Source organism: Lithobates pipiens, unplaced genomic scaffold (genome assembly GCF_037356315.1).
Source record: "Lithobates pipiens isolate NorthernLeopardFrog02 unplaced genomic scaffold, aLitPip1_a1.2 Scaffold_3, whole genome shotgun sequence".
Taxonomy (NCBI): Eukaryota; Metazoa; Chordata; class Amphibia; order Anura; family Ranidae; genus Lithobates; species Lithobates pipiens.
The window spans coordinates 225,726,689-225,752,679 of record NW_027507790.1 but is presented as its reverse complement, the minus strand read 5'-3'; the positions used below and the strand labels follow the sequence as shown (position 1 = coordinate 225,752,679).

General features: G+C 44.5%; 1 protein-coding gene across 1 annotated transcript in view; it reads left to right on the top strand.

Moving 5' to 3' along the window:
- WDR70 (WD repeat domain 70) overlaps positions 1-20,238 on the top strand; it is a 436,397-nt gene extending 416,159 nt beyond the window's left edge. The window contains exons 17-18 of the mRNA XM_077462835.1: positions 1,119-1,281; positions 19,946-20,238. Coding sequence (XP_077318961.1) covers positions 1,119-1,281; positions 19,946-20,033 — 251 coding nt within the window. The 3' untranslated portion in view covers positions 20,034-20,238. The remainder of the gene's footprint in view (positions 1-1,118; positions 1,282-19,945) is intronic.
- Positions 20,239-25,991: the final 5,753 nt, after the last annotated feature.

Genomic DNA, 25,991 nt, shown 5'->3' with positions numbered 1-25,991 from the left:
ATTTCTTGGAGTGATTTGCATGGCTCCATCCATGTTAATTTTACAAACAAACCTTGTTCTTGTGGGTTTGAAACCAAATTGTTCAATTATAAAAAAAAATCGGCATTAATAAAAATAAAAAAAAAATACAATCATTGCTTATATAGGGCTAATGGTGGCACCAGGTTCTATTAGGAGCTTTGGCACATCAAATGTATAGGATTGAGAGCAATTTTGTATTCAAACATTGAGCAAGGTAATTAATAGGCCCAGATCCACATCGATCCATCTATTGTCCTAATGCACCCCCTTCCAAGTATAAGATTTAGTTGTATAAGAAGATGCTTGAATGTTCAGTTGTTTTAATTGATTAAAATTGTTGTCAGTCGTTTGCTGGGCTTAAATATCCTCTGCTCCAGGCCTCTTCTACCTCTTAAACCCAATCCGGGTAAAATGCATTAGATGGGCATAGCCAAGGCCAGGAACTGTGCAGAAGCTGGTGGATTTTGAATTAACCTAAATTGTTGATATCGTTAGATTTTATACTTTGGTGCTCATATAACCCATGCAACTCATACGTCAATTCATATTTTTTTTACTGGCATTTTTGTTTTTTTTGTCGTTATCCTTTTATTTTGAGAGCAGTGATATATACCGTATATATATATATATACACGGTATATATCACTGCTCTCAAAATAAAAGGATAATGATATATATATATATATATATATATATATATATATATATATATATATATATAAAATTGTAACAATTAAACTCAATTGCTCAAGGAACTCCCTGGATATGAAATTTGGTGATTCATAATACAATGATGCCTCAAGCCATAATTATGAGGCCGCAACAGTTCTTTCAATAATCAGAAAAATATTACAATAATTCAGAGCTTTCAACAAACTGAAAACCAAACTACCAGCAGCCATGTACAGTTTGTCAGTGTAGAGCTTGTGTGTAACATATGGAATAGTGTTCCACTAGGCTTAATAATATGAATAACAATACTGAAGTTTCTACATAATTTATTTCTATGAAACTCTTCTGTAATCTTGGTCATAGATTTACACGCTTGTGTCATTTTCATAGTTGATCTTTAATGACTTGTTGCTGTGATGTTGCAGGTCGTGGTGGGCGTGTGGGCACTCACGGAGGCACCCTGTCCTCCTTCATTGTGAAAAACATTGCCCTGGACAAGACTGATGACAGTAACCCAAGGGAAGCCATCCTTCGTCATGCCAAAGAGGCAGAACAGAATCCATACTGGGTTGCACCAGCGTATTCTACGTAAGTTTATTCTGCATTCCATTATTCCATTATTTTTTCTTTACTATTTTATCACAGAATATTAAAATGTTAATTTCAGACAATTTTAACAAGTGATCTGTTTTATTGCAGAAGTGAAATATTTAAAAAAAGTATATTTTTCACATCAATGCGATAGCCACTGCTTCTTGAAAGCTGACTGTCACCCATTCGCTTTCGTACAGTGGAGGGTTCAAAAGTTTCTAAGGGAGGAGTGATCAACAGTGATGTTGTATTTCAAATAAAACCCTTAGGCCCCTTTCACACGGGACGGATCAGTAATGATCTGCCCCGTGATGATCCGCTTGCTCAGTGAGGATCGCTCCGTTGTCCCCGCTGAGCCGGTGGATACCAGGGCAGTCCCAGCACACTGTGCAGGGACCGCCCTGTCAGCTCTCCGCTCTCCTCTATGTGGATTGGATGAGCACGGACCGACTGTCCGTGTTCATCCGATCCGCTCTGCAAACGGATAGAAAAATAGGATTTTCCTCCATCTGCAGAATCGGACAATAGCGGAGGCGGACAATATCGGGTGTCTGCGGATGTTCATCCACAGACACCCGCTATCCCATAGGAATGCATGTATGTCCGTATATCATCCGCAAACGGATGGATGAAATACGGACATAATGTCCGCATGTGTGAAAGGGGCCTTACCTTGAAAGTAAAATAAATAAAAAATAAATGTTGATGTTGGACTCCATGATGGTTGCCACATGCATTGGAAGGGTTCTGTAGTAATGGAGGTGGTGGGCGGGTTTATAATACTATCTCCATGTTAGACTTCTCTCTGCCTCTTAGCCTGGAAAGTGTGCACATCACCTGGAAACATACACAATGTGCAAAACACCCCAATGCACAGATACAGTAGGTACCAACAAACCTGCATTGCATTGTGGTGCGAAGAGTACAGGTCTGTTGATACACAGATCAAATCTTGGCTAGTTCAGTAGGAGATTTGAACCGTTAATGGGCAAGGCTGAATGTACAAAGTTGATCGATCAACTTGGGTAGAACCAGCCTGCTGCATTCCCTTGAGGTTATATAGCAGCTGCTAGCGATAATCACTGTCTTCTTCTGGCGGGGACGGCTTCCCCTGCATGGGCCTGCCCCCCTGTTGGAAGTAGACAATGGCTCCCCAGGAGGTATTCCCCTGTCAGCACTGTCTGTGTTCATGGGGGAATCATGCTAATTTCTTTCCTGCAACCACGGGTCACATTGTGTATGGATGGCCTTACATTGTCATGCTTTGTCAATGTTCTTTACAAGCTAGTGGATACCTTAACATTTTAAACTGCACTGCTAACCATGTGATATGTGCAATAAGTGCTTTCTACATGTTAAAGAAAACTTTCAGCTTATTATATCTAAGCTGCTTTAAAACGTTTGAAATCATTGAACATATCTTTTAAAGTTCATTCCTTCTCGATGCCTGTGTGTGCAAAGTAAAGCCAAGCAGACTTCTATGAGACCAAGAGACTGATATGTCTCCTGGAGTCTATGGAGTTCTACTGCACATGTGCAAGCAGTGGGACATGGCCAAGACAATTAATGACAGTGCTGCTGATCTCCTAACTGCAATGATCGCTGCACATTGCATAAATAAGCTCTTACCCCCAGAAGTCTCCTGATGATAATAACTTGTATGCGGCTCACTTTAGTAGGTAATGTGACATGTACTGTATCGGCCGCAAATAAGTTATTGATTAGGAGAGACTTCCTGCACCAGTATGTGATTGCTGATATCTGCAGAGATCCTGCAGGTTAGAGGAGACCAGCAGCACTGTCGCTAAATGAAGCATCCACTCTAGGGGTAGTGTGATGTTTTTTACCATTGTGTCACCACCATTCAAGCACCAGGTATGTATGCCATTTTGGCTTAGCCAAAAACCACTAGCACATTTACACAGTAGCATTGACGTAAAGGGTAACTCCATTTTTGTGGGGGAAAAGGCAAATAATAAAAAAAATATAGCAAATACAGTTGCTGCACAAGTCATATTGTGATTAAATGTTATTAAAAATTACCTTTCTCATTAGTTCATTGACAGACACAGCCTTCTTTATTCAGAACCATAGGGTTATATCACTCCCTACAGGAGTAGGACACTTAGAAAAAAAAACTCGGCTATGCCCATGGGCAGTCCTAGGTGATATACATATGATATACGATATACATACATATAAAAATATGGATTTTTCCAGTGAGATCTACAATCAACTGCCAGTGGTCACCCCAGTCGGACCAGCGAGCACATGCAGACTGCAGCTATGCGCTAGGTCAGCCATGATATAGCCCTGCTGGACGGGGGCTGTCCTTGCGAGTTAAACACCTCGCAAGGTCGCATACGCCCGGGTCTCGGCATGAGTCTCGCAGTGTCCCTCATGGCTGACAGCGCTCCCCACTTCAGTGGCAAGGAGGTTCTGTCTGGAGCGGTGCCTGCTTGGTCCTGGTATGGTAAGTAAATGTCCCCCTTTCCCCTTAGAGGGTTTTTGTGGCAGACGCTGGCCCCTCCCTGGGTTGGTTGGTCCTACTGGACCCCTCTGTCCCTGCACCCTCTTTTCCTGGCCATGGAGGTCCCTTGGTAACCCCCCTTTTCCCCTGCTCCCTCCATATGGGGTAGTGTGCCTGTGGTGGGTCCTGGGGGAAGGGGTTGAGTACAGGTGGGCTGGAGGTGCACGCCGCCTAGGTGCTGTGCTTACCGGGGGGGGGGGAGGCACTGGGTCCGGTGCCCGAATCCTCTTTCTCTCTCTCTTTCTCTTCCTGGGAGGCTACATGGTTCTCCTTCGTCTGTGGTAGACTCGTGCAGCACGACCGGTGGGCATTTTTCCATAGCCGGCGTCCAAGAGGTGGCTCTTGGGCGGCAGAATAGCAAGAAGTGCCCCCCGCCTTCCCCTGCTTCTTTTCTTTCTCATCAGATCCTGAATCTGATCTGGCTGCCGTGGACGGGGCCCACCCTGCGGGGTCTGCGGCCGCGCTCCCAGATCTTTAAAAATGGAGGATGCAGCCACGGCTGCGGTGAAGGTGCCGGTCCCCTTTGGCACTCATAAGCCGCCTGGCGCAGCAAAAGTGTTCCCTTTTCCCCTCCTTTTTCGACAAGTTTGTCTATAAAGAATGGGAGTGTCCAAAACGCCCCTTTGTGATCCCAAAGTGTTTCGCTGTGCGTTATCCCTTTGAGGAGAGTCTTCTCAAAAAATGGACAAAACTCCACCTGTGGTGGATCCCCCGGTTTGTCGGTTGAACAAAACCACTATGATTCCGATTGAGGACTCTCTGGGCTTTAAAGACCCAGCTGACAGGAAGGCAGAGTCTCTGAGCCACACTATGTTCGCTATTGCGTGTTTCAGCGCTTTGACCAGTTTTGTCTATTGCTCTGGTGTCGCAAAAGCTGACAGAATGGGTGAAGCTGTTGTGCCGTGACCTGGAAGGTAACCAGTTTCCTCCTGCCTTCACAAACTTAGCAGACCAACTGATCCAGGGGCTGCAGTTTGTCTGCGATGCCTTTTGGGACACAGCTCCTTTGCTTTCTAAGCTATCTATTTCAGCGGTAGTGCTTCGGTTATTGTGGCTGAAGTGTTGGACTGCGGACTAGGCCTCTAAAAAGGCCCCAGATGATCTGTCTTTTCAAGGCGATCATTTGTTTGGGGCCACTCTGGATAATATCATTGAGAGTGTCACGGGGGGAACAGTATTTTTCTTCCTCAGTCAAAGAAGGGGAAGTAGCCAAGTCACAAGTGTGACCCTTCCTTCTCAGCACACAGAAAGTTTTTTAGTTGTCAGGGTTCACTGACAAAGGCTCAAAGTCTTTCACACCCCCCTCGGGAGGTTCCAAGCGGCCCTGGTCGGGCAAACCGAGAGTGGGCTTCTCCAGACCCCCAGATAAGTCTCCTTCGGCATGAAGATGCGCCCTCACTCGCAGTCCAGGTGGGGGGATGTCTTCGCTGGTTTCCGGGCCCATGGACCTCTGTCTGATAAACAACAAGTGGGTCCACAAAGTAATTCTGTCTGGTTACAAGATCGAGTTCCAGACTTGTCCCCAAGCAGATTTTTTCCATCCAATCTGCATCTGTCTCTGGACCACTTGTTTGCCTTCTGGGGCACAGTGGAAAGCCTGTTGCTCCAAGGGGTGATTGTCCCAGTTCCGGTGTCGGATTGTTTCCAGGGCTTTTATGTAAACCTATTTATGATCCCCAAAGGCTTCGGTACATCCGATTCTAGACCTCAAGGCCCTGAACCGCTATGTGCGGATGCGAAAGTTCAGAATAGAGTTCATTTGCTCCGTGGTGGAATCTCTTCATCAGGGGGACTTTCTTGCCTCCATCGAAATCAAGGATGCTTCCCTGCACATTCTGATTTGTGCACAGCACTAGCAGTTCCTCCACATTGCTCTGGGAGAGGAGCATTATCAGTTTGTGGCGTTACCCTTTGGTCTCGCCTCCGTTCCTCGAGTCTTCACCAAAGTGTTGGCCTCCAGTTCTGGCACTGCTGCGCCAGCGAGAATTGGTGTTCTGGGCTACCTGGACAACCACCTGCTGCGAGCAGAGTCCCCAGCGGCCCTGAGTAGTGATGTAGAGATCACTGTTTAGACTTTGGCAGATTTTGTGGCTGATAAATTACCAAAGGACTGCGTTGAGTCCAGTTCAGAAATTTGTTTATCTGGGTCTGACTCTGGATTCTGCTCGGGCCAGAGTGGTCCTTCCGCAGAACAAACTCCAGATATTACAGACGGTAGCCTGCTTGTTGCTGTCCAGCAGGTGGGTCTCTCTGTGGACTTGCATGTTGGTAATGGGCCTCATGGTGTCTACATTCGAATGGGACAAATATTCAGAGTCTCCAGACAGTCAGATTTGGCTTAGTCAAGGAACCAAAGGGTCCCTGATCTGGTGGCTTCATTCCCCGTCTCTTCGGCAGGGAAAATCCTTTCTCCCGCTGTACTGGACAGTGATCACCACTGATGCCAGTCTGTCTGGGTGGGAGGAGTCCTGGGCCTGAACTGGGCTTAGGGTCACTGGACGCTAGAGGAATCCAGGCTACTTATCAACAACTTGGAACTCCGGGCGATCAAGACTCTGTCTGGATAATTGGACGGATTGACTTCAGGGGCTCCCAATACGGATCCAGTCAGACAATGCCACGGTGGCGACACACGTCAACCACCAGGGAGGAACAAGGAGTGTGTTAGGCAGCCTGGAAGTAGGTGGCATTCTATGGTGGGCAGAGCGTTTCGTCCCGGCCATCTCCACTGTTCACATTCCGGTGGTGGACAGCTGGCAGGCAGATTACCTCAGTCATCAAATATTGGACCAAGGGGAGTGGTCCTTCCATCAGGAGGTATTTCAACAGATCTGTTTTCGCTTGGGGTTTCCAGAGGTAGATCTGATGGCATTCCAAATCAACAGGAAGGTACAGAGGTTTGTGGCCAGGTGTCGGGACCCTCTGGCGGATGCCTCAGATGCTCTGGTCACTCCGTGGGGCCAGTATCATCTGATCTACGTCTTTCCTCCTTTCAAGTTTCTGCCACGGCTGTTGTGCAGGTTCGAGGCCGAGGGAATTTCCGGTCATTCTGGTGGCCCTGTCGGCCCTGGTACGCCGACCTGGTGCCTCTGGTTACGCCTGCATCTCAGGTAGGATCTGCTATCTAAAGGGCTGATCTTCCACCCTGCTTTACCGTTGCAGATTTTAGCACCATGGCTGTTGAAAGCCAGGTGTTGAAGGATAGGGGCTTATCTGCGTCGGTGATTTCGACACTACTCAAAGCGAGGAAGTCTACTTCCAGGAGGGTATATCATCGGACGTGGAAAGCGCACATTTCATGGTGTGAATCAGTGGGGTTTCACCCAGGTTCCTTTTCGGTGTCTTAAATTTTGACTTTTCTTCAGAGAGGCGTTGAAAAGAATTTGGCCTTGAGTACTGTAAAGGGCCAGGTGTTGGACTTGGCGGTTTTCTTTCAACGCTCCCTGGCTTTGCATTCCCTGGTGCGTACCTTCATTCAGGAAGTGCGACATGTGGTTCCACCAGTGCGATATCCCTTGCCACCGTGGGACTTGAATCTGGTACTTTTGGTTCTACAGAAGCCTCTGTTTGAAAATATTTGAGAAATTCTTTTGCTCACGCTGTCACAGAAGGTGGCTTTCTTGGTGGCTATTACTTCTGCTCGCAGGGTGTTGGAGTTGGCGGTGCTATCCTGTTGCACACCCTACCTGGTGATTCATAAGGACAAGGTGGTGCTTTGTCCTTGTCCTTCATTCCTTCCAAAGGTTGATCTGATTTCCATTTCAATTAAGCTGTGTTGCCTTCTCTGTGTCCCAGGTGGCAACATCGAAGGGAATTTGCCTTGCATGCCTTAGATGTGGTACAGGCGATTTAAGGTGTATCCACTTTCGGAAGTCAAACTCACTGTTCATGATCACGGATGGACCAAAGAAGGGGCTATCTGCTTCCTCAGCGACCATTTCTGGATGGATCAGGCAGACGGTGTCTCAGGCCTAGTCTATCAAGAGTCGGGTTCCTTCATTCCCAGTGCAGGCGCACTCTACTCAGGCATCAGTGATGTAAGTTTGCAAGGCAGCCACCTGGTCGTCTGTGCATACTTTCACAAAGATTTACAAGGTGGATTTGCTGGCATCTGCAGATGCTTCTTTTGGCCGCAAGGTTCTGCAGACTGCGGTCTAGAGAGTTTTTCCCTTGTGAAGGTTTTTTTTTTTGCTGTTCAGGTTGTGCTCCAGTTCTTGCTGAGCTTCAGGTTGTCTGGTTGGCCTGTTTTTATGTTGGTCGCCCCACCCCTCATGCTTGCCACTGCTTTGGGACATCCCTATGGTTCTGAATAAAGCAGACGGTGTCTGTCAAAGAATGAACGAGAGAATAGGATTTTTTACTTACCTTAAAATCAGTTTAAAATCCGTTTCTCTGAGTTCATTAACAGGACACAGCACCCGCCCCTCTATGGAGTTGTTAATACTTCTAGTACTGCTTGTTGCATAACTGAAGGCCTATAGCAGAGAGGGCGGGTATATATCACCTAGGACTGCCAAAGTTTTTTCTTTTCTACCTAGTGCCCTCCTGTAGGGGGCGATATAATCCTATGGTTCTGAATAAAGAAGGCTGTGTCTGTCAATGAACTCAGAGAAACGGATTTTACAGTAAGTCAAAAATCCTATTTTCCTTTTCAATCTGCAGCGCTGTAATTTTCTGTAAAATTCAATTCAATATGGCTACCTGGAGGTGTTCTGTACACAGATGCACTAAAATACAAGTCAGATTTTGGGCATCCTCTGCAACAAAACTGTTATTATTGGTGAGATACTCCCAAAGGGAAATCACATTAGAACCCTGCAGGGGCAGCTGCTGATTGATAATCATAAATCACTCCCATACAGATTCACTTTAGACATGGACACAGACAAGCAGCTATTTCCACAGAATAACTAAAGGTAGGAATCTGCAACAAAGTTTGTTAAAATCCTTACAATGTACACAAAGAAGTATACAAAGATCACCCAGGGGGAATGTTTTTTTCTCAATAAAAGTGGAGTTACTCTTCATGTGTAGAAAATGTATAACAGTGCTATCTACAACAGTGATAGCCAGCGGGAAGAACACCCAAAGCAGTACCTGCTATTACATAGTTTGTGTGGAAGTGGGATATGGCTTTCTGATTTCTAGCCCCATCAGCTCACACCGCCTCTTTACTCACCACACTTTTACGCCAAACTCTCACCCCGAGCCCTCTCACCACCCTACTTTACCCCCATCCTCCAACTGCACCACACCTTTAAACCAACCCGCAACTCCCATCACTGTGCCTGACCCCTATATCCTCACTTTTCCCACATCTTCAGGCTCTCACTTCATTGCCACTACAACTATGCACTTTTCTTTTCTTACATCAGGGGACACAGCCATAGTAATAACTATGTGGGTTATATCGGACCATCAGGTGCTGGACACTGGCACGCCCCTTATAACCCCTCCCATTACTGGGAGTCCTCCGTTTTTTCGCCAGTATCTAAGGTGTTGGGCACGTGTAAGGATGTGTTGTACTGAGCTCCACAGGCAGTAATCCTTTGATGAGAGCCAGAAATCCAGACCGGAACCGTTCTGATGGTTCCCGAAGGTTTCCTTTTAAAGGTCTCGAAGCCTACTGTGAAGGGCGAAGATTGTGTTTTTTTTTTTTTATTTCTGATAAACCCTACTGCGAGGAAAAGTAGGGGAGATTTTCTCAGGAATCTCTCCTTCCATGTATTGTGTTGTCATGTCATGTCTATGTGTCACCACTGGAGGCTGTATTCAGCACTCACCATTCTGACGCTGGAAACAGCAGAAGCTCCACTCTCCTCTCCATTCAAGCCAGCTCAGACCCTTGGCGATCTTTGTCTGATTAAATGCCAGCCAGCTGCCTTTTTTTCTTTCACCAAAAAAAAGTTATTTTTTTGGCAAGCCGCGGCCTCACGCTGAGTGGAGGATTTACCCCACCGCCCGCCATGATGCCGGCGCTCATGCGGGAGATTCAACTTCCCTGTTTGAAAGAGGAAAGGGGGCTGTTTCCGTGCGGGAGCGTGGCTAAGCGGCGTCAGACACCGGCCACACGTGTAGGGAGTAGTTTAGAGCTCTGCAAGAGAAGCTGCTGCCTGGCGGTGGAGGGACAGAGCAGAGTGGTTTCTGGTCAGGTTTGGTGACACAGGCATTTCCCTTTTGACAACATTGTACTGTATAGCTAGGATTAATAGCAGTTATTGTACTGTACTATAGCCTAGCGAGAGAAACATTATTTTGCTGGTACTGCCTCTGCTTTGTACTGTAAGCTACGAGTAACAAAGGAACCAGGAACTCCTCTAAGGGTTCTAAGGGGTTAATGGTATACAACAAACTAAAAACCCTTCCAAAAGAATGTCTTCCTCCCCTGAGAGGTAAAAAGAAAAATATGGCCAGTCAGATGAGCCGTCAAGAGTAGAACACTTCTGTCCCTGTGTATTTCATACAAACAGGTTTTTTCTTCTACCATTTAAAAGATTATTGCTATGATGTCTCTCCATAGTAGGACTAAACATAGCAGATTCCCATCTAGTCCTCTGGGCCATTTTGTTGAGGTGCAGGAGGCTGGGGATCAGGTAGATCTTCCCAAATATTGGAAGATACTTATTTTTCCTCTTCGGAGGATCCTAACAGGGAGGGAGTAGCTGCACAAGTCAGGTGCTTGTCTACTCCCTTACTTAACCCTTTTGTTGCCTGCAGCACAGGCTGTTGAGGTATCTACCTTTAATAGGGTTAATTTGAACCTCCCCCACCTGGGGATGTTTTTCCTATTCATGCATAGCTATGTATTCTGAATGGGAACATTTCTATGAAAGAAATGGGGGAGGTTCCAGCTATTAATGCTGCAATCACCTCAGTGAGCAGAGTCTCACATGTCCAGTGGATAATGCACTGATGTTAAAGGATCCAGCAAGTTGAGGTTGGAAAAAATTTATTTTGCAGTTCTGGCTGCAATTGGAGTAGCTCAGTCCATTAACCCTTTAACGTCTGCTCCACTATTTTGGTGGAGCACATTTTGAGTCACACCAATGCATTGGAATGTGGACTCCAAGGGGTTAATAAACAGGTGTGAGATACCTGAAAGTTCTGCCTGATCTGCAGGCCTGGCAAGGGGCTGGTGTATTTGACGCACTGTGTCTCACAGATGCTATGAAGGACTCGATCGTTTAAGCCCTATGGCTTATACTTGGACTAGTGCATTTTTGCAGAGGCCCGTGGCTGAAATATTGATTAGCCGAAGCACCAGGTGAAAACACTTAGCCAGTCTGTGTCCCTTCCTGGGGTACGACTATTTAGAGTGGATAAGTACATCCAAAAGGGGTAAAGTTCTCTTTACCAGTAAAAGGAGGTTCAAACAGTTCTCCTTTAATCGTGCAGCCTCTCCTATGCCTGGAGTATCTGCCTTTAGGCAGTCTCAACGGTCTCAATTGTCAGGTTCAGGAGCAAGTTCCCAGGGGCAGCACCAGGATCTTGGGGGCAGAAAGCCCATAAAGCAGAATGCTAAAGCCTTCTCATGAAGGAGCACACCCACTCGTTTGGGTGAGGGGAAAAGGTCCTGCGATTCTCAAAGTCTGGCAGGAACAATGTTAAGAGCAGAGGGATTTCTGCGATCTTTTTCTCTAGGTTACATCTAGAGTTTCAAGAGCCCGCATGGCCCAGTCTGCTTTCGATCTGAGGGTCCGGGGTTCGGTCCTGTTTGGGTGCTGCCTGTGGTGTCCTTAGGGCTGCTGATGTGGCAGTCTTTATGCAAGAGTGTCCGTCTCCTCAAAGAATGCTCCTAAGGTTCCAGAGAAAAAGAAAAAGAAGAGATGTCTCTCGTTCTGGTCTATGGATCAGCTGTTATCCCAGTCGGTGATATCAGAGATTCCCTTAGTGGAACAGGGTTTTTTTGGCTCAAACCTTTTAAGGTCCCAGAGCCAAACAGAGAGGTAAGACCCATTCTAGATCTCGGAGATCTGAATCGGCACTTGAACATCCGATCCTTTCATAATTCGATCGGTTGTGTCCATCCTGCAAGGAGGGGAGTTACAGATCTCCATGTGCCAAAATTTCCCGCTTACCAGAAATTTCTGCGGTTTGAAATATAAAATTATTTTTTCAATCGTGGCACTGCTGTTCGGCTTAGCCACAGCACAGCACGTGTTCTGAAAGATTCTGGCACCTCCTTTAGCCAGGTTAAGGGCTCAAGGCATAACGGTCCTAGCCTATTAGAAGATCTACTTTTAATAGATCATTCAGTCTCAGGTCTAAAACCAGAGTCTGATCTCAGCTGTAGATATCTGAAATCTCTAGGTTGGATTCTCAGCCTAGGAAGATTCTCCTTAAAACCATCAAGGAGGTTACTTGGGGGCTGGTTATAGATACCATACAGAAGAAGGTATTCTTACCCCAGATGTGAATCAGTTCCATTGTAGGACTAATTCAACTTCAGGATAAAGGAAAATTCCTTCATTCAGCTGCAGGAGATTTTTAGGGGAAATGGTGGCCTCCTTCAGGGCCGTCCCTTACGCACAGTTTTATTCAAAGGCTGCTTCAAGACACCATCCTGTCAGTCTGGAATAAAGAGGATTCAGGCCTTGTTTGTTTCCAATACGCTTGGCTCCCAACATAGGTCAGAGCCTAAATTGGTGGTTGTTATCCAGCAGGATGGAAAATCTTTATCCTGCAAGGTGTTAACAACAGATGCCAGCCTTCTAGGCTGGGGAGCAGCCCTGGAAGAAGATTCTGTCCAGGGGAGATGGTCCAGGTTAGAGGACCTTGCCTATCAACTTTGTTGGAAGTTTCAGGCAGTACATCTGTCCCTAGAATCTTGGCGGTCAGATTACAGGACTGTCCTGACAGGATTCAGTCTGACAGAGCCATGGCGGTGGCTTCCATCGATCACCAGGGGAGGCACGAAAATAATGTTCTAGCTTTGGCAGAACACAACACTCCTTGCCTATCAGCAATTTTAATATTTCAAGCATACTACTTGAGACGCCAACAATTATTTCCGGGAGAATGATCTCTTCACCCCGACATCTTCCTAGCAATATGTCAGATGGGGTACTCAGGGCATGGACCTATTCGCGTCCAAATTCATTAATAAGGTTGACAATTTTATGTCAAACAAGGGGTCCCCTAGCAGGGGGAACAGACACATTAGTCTTCCCAGGGGATCAGTTTTCACTGATCTATGCAATTCCTCCAGCTCCGTGCCTTCTCCGCAGGATTAAGCAGGAACAGGAGGTGATTCTGGTAGCCCCAGCTGGGTCCCAGAAGATCTTAATTTATCGAGATCATAAAGATGGCAGTAGGAGTCCTTTGGACTCTGCCATTATAGCCAGACCTTCTTGCACAAGGTCCAGTATTTCATCCTACCTTACGGACAAGGAGTTTAACAGGTTTTACTGTTGAATCCCACTCTATAAAAGATCGTGGGTGATCTCCTTCGGTAGTGTCTACTTTGACTAATGCCAGGAAGCCAGCTTCCAGAGTCACTTCCTATAGAATCTGGAAGGCATAGGTTTCTTGGTGTGGATCCGGGGGTTGGCACCTCAGGAAGTATGTCAATAGGCAGGATTCCTGATTCCAGCATATGGGAGCCGAAATGAAGCTAGCCTTGACTTTTATCAATAGCCAGATCCAGGCCATGTCGATGTCTTTTCTTATGGCCTCTTGCTTCCCACTCTTGGTGCATAGCTTATTCAGGGGGTAACACGGTTTATTCCCCCTATCAAGGCACCTCTAAATCCTTGGGATTTAATATTGGTCTTATCGGCTTTGTTAAATCAGCCATATGAACCTTACGAGAAATTCTCTTGGTTCTTTGACAAGAAAGATAATCTTTTCTGCTTCCCATTTCTTCTGCTAGAAGAGTATCGGAACTAACGGCTCTGTCTTGTAAGAGCCATATTTCATCATGCATAAGGATGAGGTGGTTTTATATCCTCATCCAGAATTCTTACCAAAAGTGGTAACAGGTTTTCATTTAAACCAAGATATTATTCTTCTACATTCTCTTGATGTAGTAAGAGGGATCAGAAACTATTTAAAGGTGACCGCTCAGGTTCGCAAAACACAGGTTTTGTTTGTACTGCCAGAGGGTCCAAGATATGGGCAGGCAGCGTCAAGATCCGCTATTTTCCAAATGGATTTGTTAAGTGATTGTTCAAGCTTCAGCTTAAAGAAGAAAATTCTTCCTTCTCAGATTAAGAGCACACTCATCCCGGGGCGATTAGTGCCTCTTGGGTGGTGCATCATCAGCTTACCTGTAAAATCCTTTTCTTTGATGTACATCAGGGGACACAGAGTTCCCTCCCTTCTTCTTATACACTTGTATTGCTTGGCTACAAAACTGAGGACTCCCAGTAATGGGACGGGTTATATGGGGAAGTACAAGCCTTAAGGGGCATGCCAGTGTCCAGCACCTGATGGTCTGATATAACCCACATAGTTATTACTATGGCTCTGTGTCCCCTGATGTACATCAAAGAAAAGGATTTTTCAGGTAGGCTGTTTTAAAAATCCTATTATCACTACTGTGCCAATGAGCACCTATGTACTCCCCACCACTGTAGTGATATGTGCTTTCGTAATCATCTTGCTCAAGGAACAGGTACACTTTTGCTAGTTTTACTTGAAACTACACCTACCAAAAAATGTCTCCCTTTATACAGGATAGGTAGGGGGTGGAACACGTTTAAAGTGGTTGTAAAGGGTGAAGGTTTTTTACTTTTATGCATTCTATGGAGGTAGATAACCTTTAGTGTTACCCCCCTAATACTTACCTAAGCCTGATCTTGATCCAGCAATGTGCATGAGACCTGAGGCTCTCCCGGGTCTCTCCCTAGTGATTGGCTGAAATGCAACAGCAGGAGCCATTTGCTTGCGTTGTTGTCAGTCACAGCAAGCGAGCCGGAGCTGAGCCGTGCTCTCTGTGTCTTATGGATGCAGAGAGCCTGCTCTGGAGCGAACACACATGAGTGTCCCCACAACAAGCAGCTTACTATAGGGGAACTCGACAAGGGGGAAAGGGCCCAGAGCGCTGGCGGGAGACCCGAGCAGAGAAGAATCAGGGCTGCTCTGCGCAAACCCACTGCACAGAGCAGGTAAGTATAACCTGTTTGTTGTTTTTGTTTTAAAATACATTTTTTCCTTTACAATCACTTTAAGAATAGTTAGGAATTTCTTCCACTTTAAATTAATACTTACATTTTTTTTATTTAAATTTTTTTTGGCGAACAAAAGAAGCAATCTGACTCCACATGCTCACTCACACATACTCTGCAGAGACTAGTAAGATAGTCAGCAAACAAGGGTTAACCTGACTGTTCATGTAGAATTGATGTACGTTTATTTAGCCACATTTAACATGTCTAACAATAGCTGTCAAGTTCACATGCTTTTAGCTATTGTTCTGCCCGGCTGACATGCACACACATAAATATATGTATCTTCTCCTGTGTAAGCTAATAGCATCTCAGGCTTCCATCCTGCCCACTTCAAGGCTGAATCCCTTTTCCTCCTGGCTACGGCTCTTAACAAGAGCCTGTAATGCAATCAGCCCACGTGTGGGACGGCAGCCCTCCCGGGATCAGTGTCTATTAAATGTTTCATGGAAGTAATATTGCAGGTGTCATGGGTGTAACCTAATATTCAGAGTATGAAGTTCAGAGGAGCCACTCGGACCAAATTACCTTTGTGTCCTCGCCGCTGTAATGTTGTGTTTCTCAAAAGTGTGAGGGGCGTCACACAGATATGTGCGGTCATCTGCTTTGTCTATTTATCTTGACTGAATGTATTTTTATTGAGCTATCTGCTTGTCTGTCTATCCATCATCTATACCAGAGGTGGTCAACTTTCTTGACATGGGGAGCCCCAATTGCAGCCCCTGACATTTCCTAAGGGCCATACATATAATGAAAGGAATATTCCATCTCACAGACAAACGGGCTATAGTCAGTCTATGGGCAGGATACAAGAGATGGTCAGAGACTGAGGACATAACCACAAAAAAGATAGTCCGAGACGGCAGACATACAGCAAGAAATGGTTGGGGACTGTAGACATGATACAAGAGTTGGTCAGAGACTGTGGACACGGTTTGAGATATGATCAGAGACTGCAGGCATCACACTAGAGATGGTGAGAGACTGCTGGCATGATACCAAAGCTTGTCAGAGACTAGTGGCATGATACAAGAGATAGTCAGAGACAACTGTGGACATAATACAAGAGATAGCCAGAAACCATGGGCATAATAAATGAGATGGTCAGAAATCATGGGCATAATACATGAGATGGTCGGAAACTATGGGCATAATACATGAGATGGTTGGAAACTATGGGCATAATACAAGAGATGGTCAGAATTTATGGGCATGATACAAGAGATGGTCAGAGACTATGGGCTTGATACAAGAGATGATCAAAGACTTTTCACATGATACAAGAGATGGTCAGAGACTATGGTCATGATGCAAGAAATGGTTAGAGACCGTGAACATGACATAGGAGTTGCTGGAGACTGGGGACATGCTTTAAAAGACAACCAGTCTGTATTTTACATTTTGTGAAAAGGAGAACTTACACTTTAAACTTTACAATATTTACTCCCTACTTGCCATACATACTAGATTTCCTGAACTCTGTTACTTTTACATATATTTGTTTATTTTAATGCAAAAAGTGCTAATACCTCAATTTGACTTGGTATCCGCCTTTTGCAATCCCCTATACTGCAGAACTGAAATGGGGAGCGGGCAAAGCAGCACAAGGATCCAAATAGTTGCTCTACAGTGCTCAGGGTCTAACCAGGAGCATGCTGATACCGTGCCTTAAATATTCATACTGCTTGAAATTTTCCACATTTTGTCATGTTACAACCAAAAACATAAATGTATTTTATTGAGATTTTATCTGATAGACCAACACAAAGTGGCACATAATTGTGAAGTGGAAGGAAAATGATAAATGGTTTTCAACATTTTGTACAAATAAATATCTGAAAAGTGTGGCGTACATTTGTATTCAGCCCCCCTTTTACACTGATACCCCTAACTAAAATCTAGCGGAACCAACTGCCTTCAGAAGTCACCTATATAGTAAATAGAGTCCACCTGTGTGTCATTTAATCTCAGTGTAAATACAGCCGTTCTGTGCAGCCCTCAGAGGTTTGTTAGAGAACCTTAGTGAACAAACAGCATTATGAAGACCAAGAAACACACCAGAGAGGTTAAAGTTGTAGAGAAGTTTAAAGCAGGGTTGGGTTATGAAAAAACAATATAACAAGCTTTGAACATCTCACAGAGCACTGTTCAAGCTATCACCCGAAAATGGAAAGAGTATGGCACAACTGCAACCATGACAAAATGTGGAAAATGTCAAGGGGTGTGAATACTTTTTCAAGTCACTGCAGGAGGAGAGAGCAGAATGAAAGTGATGAGCTTATTGGTGTTCTGCTTATCCTTAACTTTCCAGCCATAGGTCGGGGGAGGGACCAGACCTGTAGGTGTGACTTCTCTGCAGCAGAGGAAAGTCAGGTCTCCTTCCCTGCCAGGCAGGGCTTTAGTGTGTGATGAGGCTGTGTAAATCTCAGGACTGAATGGACAAATTTACAATTCCTTTGGCAGGTAATTCATCTCTCATAAGCATTTCATCTATGTACTTGTTTTTTGCCTGGCGTTAGTTTAAAAGGAGCATCAGCCAGTGTGGCATAAACTTGTCCATTGATTTACAGAGTTACAGAGTATTTGTGATGAGTCACGGATCTGATCCCTATCTCGCACTGCTCTACATGTGTGACTGTGTAGGTCCTGTGTGAGATCTATTCATTCTGCTGGGGCTTAAATGCCAGCTTGTGAAGTCATAACTGTGACTGATTTCCCCATTGCTGCTCAGTGACACACAAACCACAATTTTCTCTATTTTAATTGACCCGTGACTACATGTAACTTCTTATTTACAGCATTAGCTGATCTGATTCTGGATCCTGGGTCACTTTTTTTTTTTTTTCATTTACAGTTGTTTAAAAGAAACTCTAGAGTTTCCCTGTAGCCAAAACTATTTTAAGTAAGGTTAATTCATCCAATGAGATCCATACTGAAACAGCTCTCCCTGTATTATCAGTAGCATTCTGCTCTGTGGTCAGTGTGAATTTCCCACACTATCACATGCTCTGTGCACTCCCAATAAACAAAGCACAGCTGTCACAGAGCTCTTATGATTACACAGGGATAGCTGCGTTCTCCCAATACACGGAGCACATGATCTGACTATCACAGAACTCTGATTACACAGGGAGAGCTGCGTTCTCCCAATACACAGAGCACAGGATCTGACTATCACAGAATTCTGATTACACGGGGAGAGCTGCGTTCTCCCAATACGCAGAGCACAGGATCTGACTATCACAGAACTCTGATTACACAGGGAGAGCTGCGTTCTCCCAATACACAGAGCACAGGATCTGACTATCACAGAACTCTGATTACACGGGGAGAGCTGCGTTCTCCCAATACACAGAGCACAGGATCTGACTATCACAGAACTCTGATTACACAGGGAGAGCTGCGTTCTCCCAATACACAGAGCACAGGATCTGACTATCACAGAATTCTGATTACACGGGGAGAGCTGCGTTCTCCCAATACACGGAGCACAGGATCTGACTATCACAGAACTCTGATTACACAGGGATAGCTGCGTTCTACCAATACACGGAGCACAGGATCTGACTATCACAGAACTCTGATTACACGGGAACAGTTGAGTTCTCCTAATAAACATAGCACGGGATCTGGCTGTCACAGAACTCTGATGATTACACAGGGAGAGCTGCAGTTTAATTCACCAGACTGAGCTGTCAGTTTGACAGCCCAGGTCATGCCCTGCATTAATTTATGAAAGCTACTATTAAATATAGTGTGAATAAAAAATAAAAAAATAGCCTTAGTGAACACCAATTTGATTTTTTTTAATCCTTTGCATTCGATTTTTTTTTTAATTGTCTATTTGTAAACTTTCTGCGTTCTTTATGTTTGTAGAGCCAAATTAAATATAATAAGGGGCACATCTGAAAAAAAAAAGTTGTAGTTAATTCAAATTAGTTTTTAACCCTAACATTTGTTGCTAGAATTTAATTATTTTTCTTAACTCTTTTGTTTTCTTCCCTTCTTGCTATATAAACTTTACATTTAAATTTGTGTTTGCTTTTTTGAACCAAAGTAAAGAGCTTGAAGGTTGATTTGTGCTCACTTTGGCATCCACGCCAGGGGTGCCAGAGGAAACGCTTAACACACATACTGTATATATTATTAAATGCTTGGATTTGAGGTATTAAGCAGTGGACAGGTCTACTGATTTTAAATCTTCTGCATGTTCATGGCTGTTAAAGCCACAGACTAAAGCTGGCCATAGATGAGCAGTTTTTTCTTTTGTTCAGCCAGGTAGCGGAACGAAAAAAAAAAAACAGATTCCTCCATCCATTGCAACAAGGTGGACAGAGAAATTCCCCTCCCACCGGGACATTGTAAAAAAAAAAAAAAAAAGTTTCCCAACTTGTCCATTAGACAGAAGCCAATGCAACATTCAATTTCTGTTGAACAAGGACAGCCACACACTGACGAAAATTGATTTGTCTATGGTAAGCTTAACAATGACCAGTGTGCTGACCAGTGACATTAAAGCGGAACTTCACCGCAGCATGACAATGTGTGTCACTCGAACACACTGCATCACTGATCACTGCGCTTTTCAGGCGCTTCAGAAGCGCCACAACACAAGAACTTTTAACCCCTTCTTCGGCCGCTGGTGGGGGTTAAAATCGCACCGCTAGCAGCTGAAAAGCGCTGCTAAAACAAGCGACGCTTTAGCGCTAATGCTGGGGCAGCCCCAGTGTAAAAGTAGCCTAAACCATTTAAAATGTTGCATGTTTGACACATTACATGATGAACTGTTGTGTCTCCTCTCTTTGCTATTTAGCTTTCCATCTGCAAGAATTATTCTGTTCCTGTCTATTGCTTTCTAATCCCATTGGAAGAGCAATGCAGCCAAGCTGTAGCCTTCTCCTATATAAAGTCATTATTCTCATCCTTGCACCTCATTTTCTGCAATCCTTTCTGTGTCTTGCAGGACGCAGCCCAAGGCCGTGTTTGCGGAGGTGGACTCTGAAGAAGACGAACCAGACAACGAGCCAGACTGGAAAAAGCGTAAAATCTAAAGATGAAATTAAACCTAGCCATTGACAGCCTAATTGTTACAAATTATTCCAGCGTGTATCATTAGGAAATAACTTTTTTATTTAAAAAAAATAAAAACTCATTTAATAAAAATCGCAGAAACATCAGTCTTTTAAAGTAGATTTAAACCCAATTAAATGGCATAACAATTGCAATTTTTTTGTAATAAAATACTTGTTTTCATCATTGTTTTGTCCTTGTTGATCTCTCGCAGCCACTTCCTGTCTATATGCATTCTTGCGGCGACATGGCATTTCTTAGTGTGGGCTTCCTGTTGGTGACAACGGAGTACCCCATGTTAGTATAATAGTATAAAGCTTGCTATGCATGGATCAAGATTCCGCCGCTTCAGCAGGGACCAGCCGAATTTCCATCCATGTATGCGTACTGTGGTGTACAGAAGTCGATCAGCAAATTTTTGTCAGATTTTCCCCGCCTCGATCAGATTGCGGGCCAAAGCTGGCAGCGCTGATCCGCGTGTTCTGACGATGGGGAAGTCTCCCCGCTGTCAGAATACAATAGTTCAGCAGGAGAATTCCCTTATCCACACCAAATGTGTGGATGGGGGGAATCTGTTCAACAAAAAAAAAACTGATCCATCTATGGGCTCTCTTGGTTGATAAAAGTTGTAAGACGGGCACAGAGCATTGTCATTCTTTAACTGTACATGACAGGATCACCAGATATTGTTTTAACCCCTTTCTAGCCTAGTCTTTGTGTCCTTTTAATAGGGTCTGTATGTCTAGGAAGTGGTCAGGATTTGCAATCATTTGACCATTGTGATTGGCTGTCACAACGGTTGCATGAGCGCCAGCTACTTCCGCCAGCTACTGATTGTTACTGGGGAACAAGAGTGCAATGAGTGCTCTCTTGGCACAGAAACATTGGCCACCCATTGACGCATATGTTTGGTGTGTAGAACTTAAAACCTGCCTTTTTGCCACCACGCACTGCACGGATGGCATCAGATTAAATACTTGGGTCCACAGCAGTTTCTGATGCTTTTATCATTGGAACTGCCAACTGTCAGTAACCACCAGGGTTCAGCATTAAACTTAGGAGGTGAAAGGATTAGCTCCTGGCCTTCAAATGCTTTTACAGACCTCTCCATAGAAGGGTTGTTCAACGTCAGAGAATGTAAACACAATGCAATGGGAGTGACATGACATAAATCAAAATATTTTCTTCCCAGATTAATCCCCAGGTTCTAACAACAAGGGCAGACTGTTCTTTATCAACCGTTTACCTGAATTTATAGCCAATATTTTGCAAGCTCTGAACCAACAAGTGCTCCGAAGTGCACATTCTGCTTAGCACATCGGGTGATGTCAATCCTGTAAAAGGGATTGGGCAACTCTACATCCATCCAGATCACTTTGACTAAATTAGCATTAGCCTGCTGCTAAAAAAAAGTGCCTGGGGTGCAAGACAGTGCCGAAGAGCTCAAGTGTTTAATGTTAAACAAACCAATTTTCCTTCCTGAGTGCATTGCAATGTAGCACCAAAGAGAGAATAAAGCCTAATAAAGAATAAAGCCTGTCAAGTTTTTATTGTGGTCTGCGCCCCTCATTAGGGAGATTCACCCTCTCTATTTGTCCTTTTTACTGTTATCAGTGAAAGTAAAAGGGAATTCCAAATTTTGGTTAGTCCCCAGACCAGTATTAGAAAGCAAATCTTTCAGCGGGGACAGTAGTTTTGGTGACAACCAAAAATTCCATTCACTTGAAGATATTTTCTTTCACTTCCTGTTTTGGCTATAGGCAGGAAGTGAAGGGAAATCTCCCCAATAGGACACACTACTTTAAATGTTGTGTTGGGAAATAATTACAGGGAAATGCATATTTTTCTAATTTTTCACTATTTCCAAAAAAAAAACAAAATAGACCTCAGAATAGGGGGGGGGAAGGGCAGCACTAGGAGCCAATCAAGTGTCAAGCAGTACACATGTGGTCAGGAGGACAAGATGGGTGATGACCTCATCAGTCTGTTACTTTTTCACCGTCCAATCACAGGGTGGGAGCAGGACAGAGAACTCCCTGTATCGCAGTAAAGAAAAATCAGGTCACCAAACTGTACTGTCTGGCAGGGCTGTGTAAATCACAGTGTTGAAAGGAACAGGAATACAAATCCTTTGGCAGCTAAAACATCTCCAATGTATGTGTTTAAGCTGTGTATTTGCCTGTTTGCCTTTAACATAATGGATATGAACATATTTTGCATCAAAATGCTATCTAGTCCTATAGTTCTTCTGCTGTCAGCTTAAGTTAATTCATAGTTTCCATGATTTTGTTTGTACTTGGCGTTCAGGCCTCAGTCGATTCATGTGGCTGCCCTGTGTATTTCTGTAAAGGATCAAATCCATAAGTTATACAATGCTTGAAAAATGTTTACCTTGAAATCATACCTAACAGGGCTGGGGAATGTATCACTGTTTTCCTCTACAAAACACATGCTGAGCAAAAGGAACAGGCCGTAATCTTAAAACGCCATAAAAACAAGATGTTTCCAGAGCACTTGGGTGACAAATAGTGGAGAACCAGTCAGCTACACTGAAATCCTCTTTAAATCATCATTTAATAGGCTGTAACCAGAGGGGTGATTTTCCCTGCTTATGTCAGAGGTTGACTTATCTCCTGTTCGCACAACACAAGAAGATAATAGAAATCATTCTTAAATGGCAGCACAGTGGTGTAGTTGGTAGCACTCTCACCTAGCAGCAATAGGGTCGCTGGTTCAAATCCCAACCAAAACACCATCTGCCTGGAGTTTGCACATTCTCCCTGTGCCTGCGTGGGTTTCCTCCAGGTACTCTGGTTTCCTCATACACTCCAAGTCATGCTGGTAGGTTAATCAGATCCTGTCCACAAATTGGCCCTAGTATGTGTATGTGTTTGTAAGCGCATCTGGACCCTGCTGGGTAAAGGACCGCGATATATCAAGATGTAACTCAACTCTCAACTTAAAGAGAACCTGTCCCTTTCTGGTGTACAATTGGTTTAAGGGGAAATATACAGTTGATGTTATGTTTACTATTTATTAGTTCTTAAACTGGTGTTTTCTATCCCCCTTCCCTATTTCTCTCTGTATTTCCTCCCTTCCTTCTTCCTTTTCTGCCCTCTGCCTTCCCTTCTCTTTCTGCTTCTCTCTACCCCTTCTTTTCCCTATCTTACCCTCTTCCCTTTGTCCCCCCTCGCTCCATTACCCTCTCCCATTTCTCCCCCTCTCTTTCTTTATTTCTCCCTTCTACCCCTTCCTTCTTTCTTTCTTGCCCGCTGTCTTCCCTTCCTCTTTTTCTCTCTCTTTTCATGTGCAAGAAGTCTCCAATATAAATGGTCATAGGGGAATCGTCTGCATTGGATGACTCTAAGTACAGGGAGGTTAAAAGCTGTTTCACTGAGATACAGTCAATTCCTACTGTCCCAGGTATTGGTTCATTTCCAGTAGGGAACCAGGAATCGGAGATATCTCCCCTTATCCTCAGATTTTGGGACAGCAAAGTCTCAGACACTACATTCTCTACTTTAATGTCTTCATCCTCCCTTCTTCTTCACCTTTTATCCCCCTTCTTTTCTGCCCTCTGCCTTCCTTTCTGTTCCTGCCTCTCTCCTCTTCTTTTTTTTCCTCTCTTAACCCCCCTCCCCCACACACACACACTTTACCCTCTCCCCTTTGTCTCTTACCCGCTCCCCCACCTCTTTCTTACCTGCCCCCCACCTTTAGACTTTTTTTTTTCTCCCCCTCTCTCTTTCTTACTTGCCCTCTACCTATCCTTTCTCTCTCTTATCCTCCTCCCTCTCTCTCTCTTACCTTCTCCCCTTCCTCTATTACTCTCTTACCCTTTTCCCTTACTCACCTTTTCTCTCCCCCTCACTTAACCTCTCCCATCCCCCCCCCTCTCTCTCTCCTTCTCCCCTTCCTCTCTTGCACTGTCTTCTCTTTCTTTCTTTCTTCCTCTCCATCTCTCTTGCCCTCTCCAACCAGCAGTTTCAATTTTGAATCAGGCTTGAAAAGAGTTGCGTCCTTTTGCATTTTTCCAGGCCTAAATGTGATGGCTCGGAGGCAGACTAATTATAAATGGACATTTATATCTGGCCACCCATAGAACCATCAAGGGTCTACAAACATCTGCTGCCAAAAATTCAGCTCAGATTCTGTGCACTGACCCCCTGCTAGAAGGAGAAGACACGGCCATGTGAAAGGACACTTAGAAAAGTTTATTGTTGGGGTTTGCATACACTTTAATCTGACTTCCCTGATCTGAATATTTATTCTGGGTCAGTGATTCAGAAAGGCGGCCAGATAACTAACATTTTCATAAGAAGGTTTGCATTGGCTTCACCCATAGTTCTCTTAGGAAAGGTTTACTTTAGGCTGAGGAGGTATTTGGATGGGCTTACTGGAGAGAAGGTCATCATTATGAATATCAGATGGTTCATCAATTGCCAGATTAGTGGGCAGGATTTGGTGCACTGAGCTGTGCATAGTGTTGTCATGCTTCTTGAGTTATGCAACCACATACTGTAATGCAGCAGGGGAAGAACGCTCACATCACTATGCATTAAGTTGCAGATCTCTTGGCACATAAAACAGATCTTCTGTAAATATCACAGCTGTGTATTTAGATGTTTGGATGGAGCTCCCTCTTCATATCTCACACACTGGCTTTGTCCGTGTTTTCATGCTATAAACCCTACCCTGGCTGCAAAGGGAAACATTTTAATCAAGTGCAGAAAAATTTTAATTTCCATGGGAAGCGCTGAAATATTTCTAACAGTTTTAGCCAAGGAAAATCTCTGTGACTGAAAACCTGGATGTGAAGAGAAGACCCGGCAGCCCATGAACCTGCGAGACCAGTGCTGTGCATTAACACACAGTAAATCTTGTTCCTAAAAGCGCACTGTAAAGGTCAATGCAATGTAGCGTAAGTGTTTAGGGTGTACAAGATGGGAGGAAAGGTGTTCTAAAATGGAGCATAAATGGGATTTCTTCAGTTTGCCCTGTAAAAGAAATGGTAAAGCTTGAAATGTTGTCTTTCCAATTTATAACAAAGCTCCACAGTACATATCAGTTATTCCCAAATCCATTTTAAAGCTACCATGCAGGCCAAAATAAGAGGGTCACCTACCTCACCTCCACCCCCCACCTTCCCCGCAGACTGACCAGCTGTATATGCTTATATTTCCAACCTACCAGTTCACACCATTCAGCTGCTGGGACCAGGAACAGAAATCTCAGTGTAAGCTCCAAACTGATTTGTCAGAGCTTACATGGGGCTACAGACACCTTCGCTGAACCCATGTGACAGTGCTGACTGAGCCAATCCCAAGGCATCGGTCCAGTCACTCGTTAACCTATACCCTAGAAGTCACAGGTGTTTACCATCACAACTGGCCAAATAGGACAGTGCAGGAGCGGAACCAAAGTCCATTACACACACACCTTCTCCAGCAATGCAATGTCTGCAAGCTCCCTCACTGCTACTGACATTGCCTAGTCTTCTTCCTAGGTCAACATATTTAGCCATCCTAATTGGCAGGTTCAGAATTACGTAACATGCACATCCAGACTAGCATCACCTTGGCCCAGCTAATGAAAATGGCCAAAGATTGGTACCCGGAAGCTGACTGTCTGAAGATGCCAATGGCCAGCAGGTAGCCAGTGAGCATATTTCTGCTTTAAGTGACCCTTTATGTTGTCCTGTACTTTAAGGGTCTGTTCAAGACAGATGCATTGGGCTGCACTGGGCAAGGCTGATGCATAGACGAGGCAGTGTGCAGCACAGTGGTGCACCTAAAAAAAATAAAACTACAAGCAGTAATGTTTTCAATGCAATGCATCTCACCACAGTGTGGCACACTGCAGCCAAATAGAACTGTAATTTTGTGATATCCCAATAAAGTTCTAACAAAAATGTGCATAAACCTCCCTGCCTTTAAATC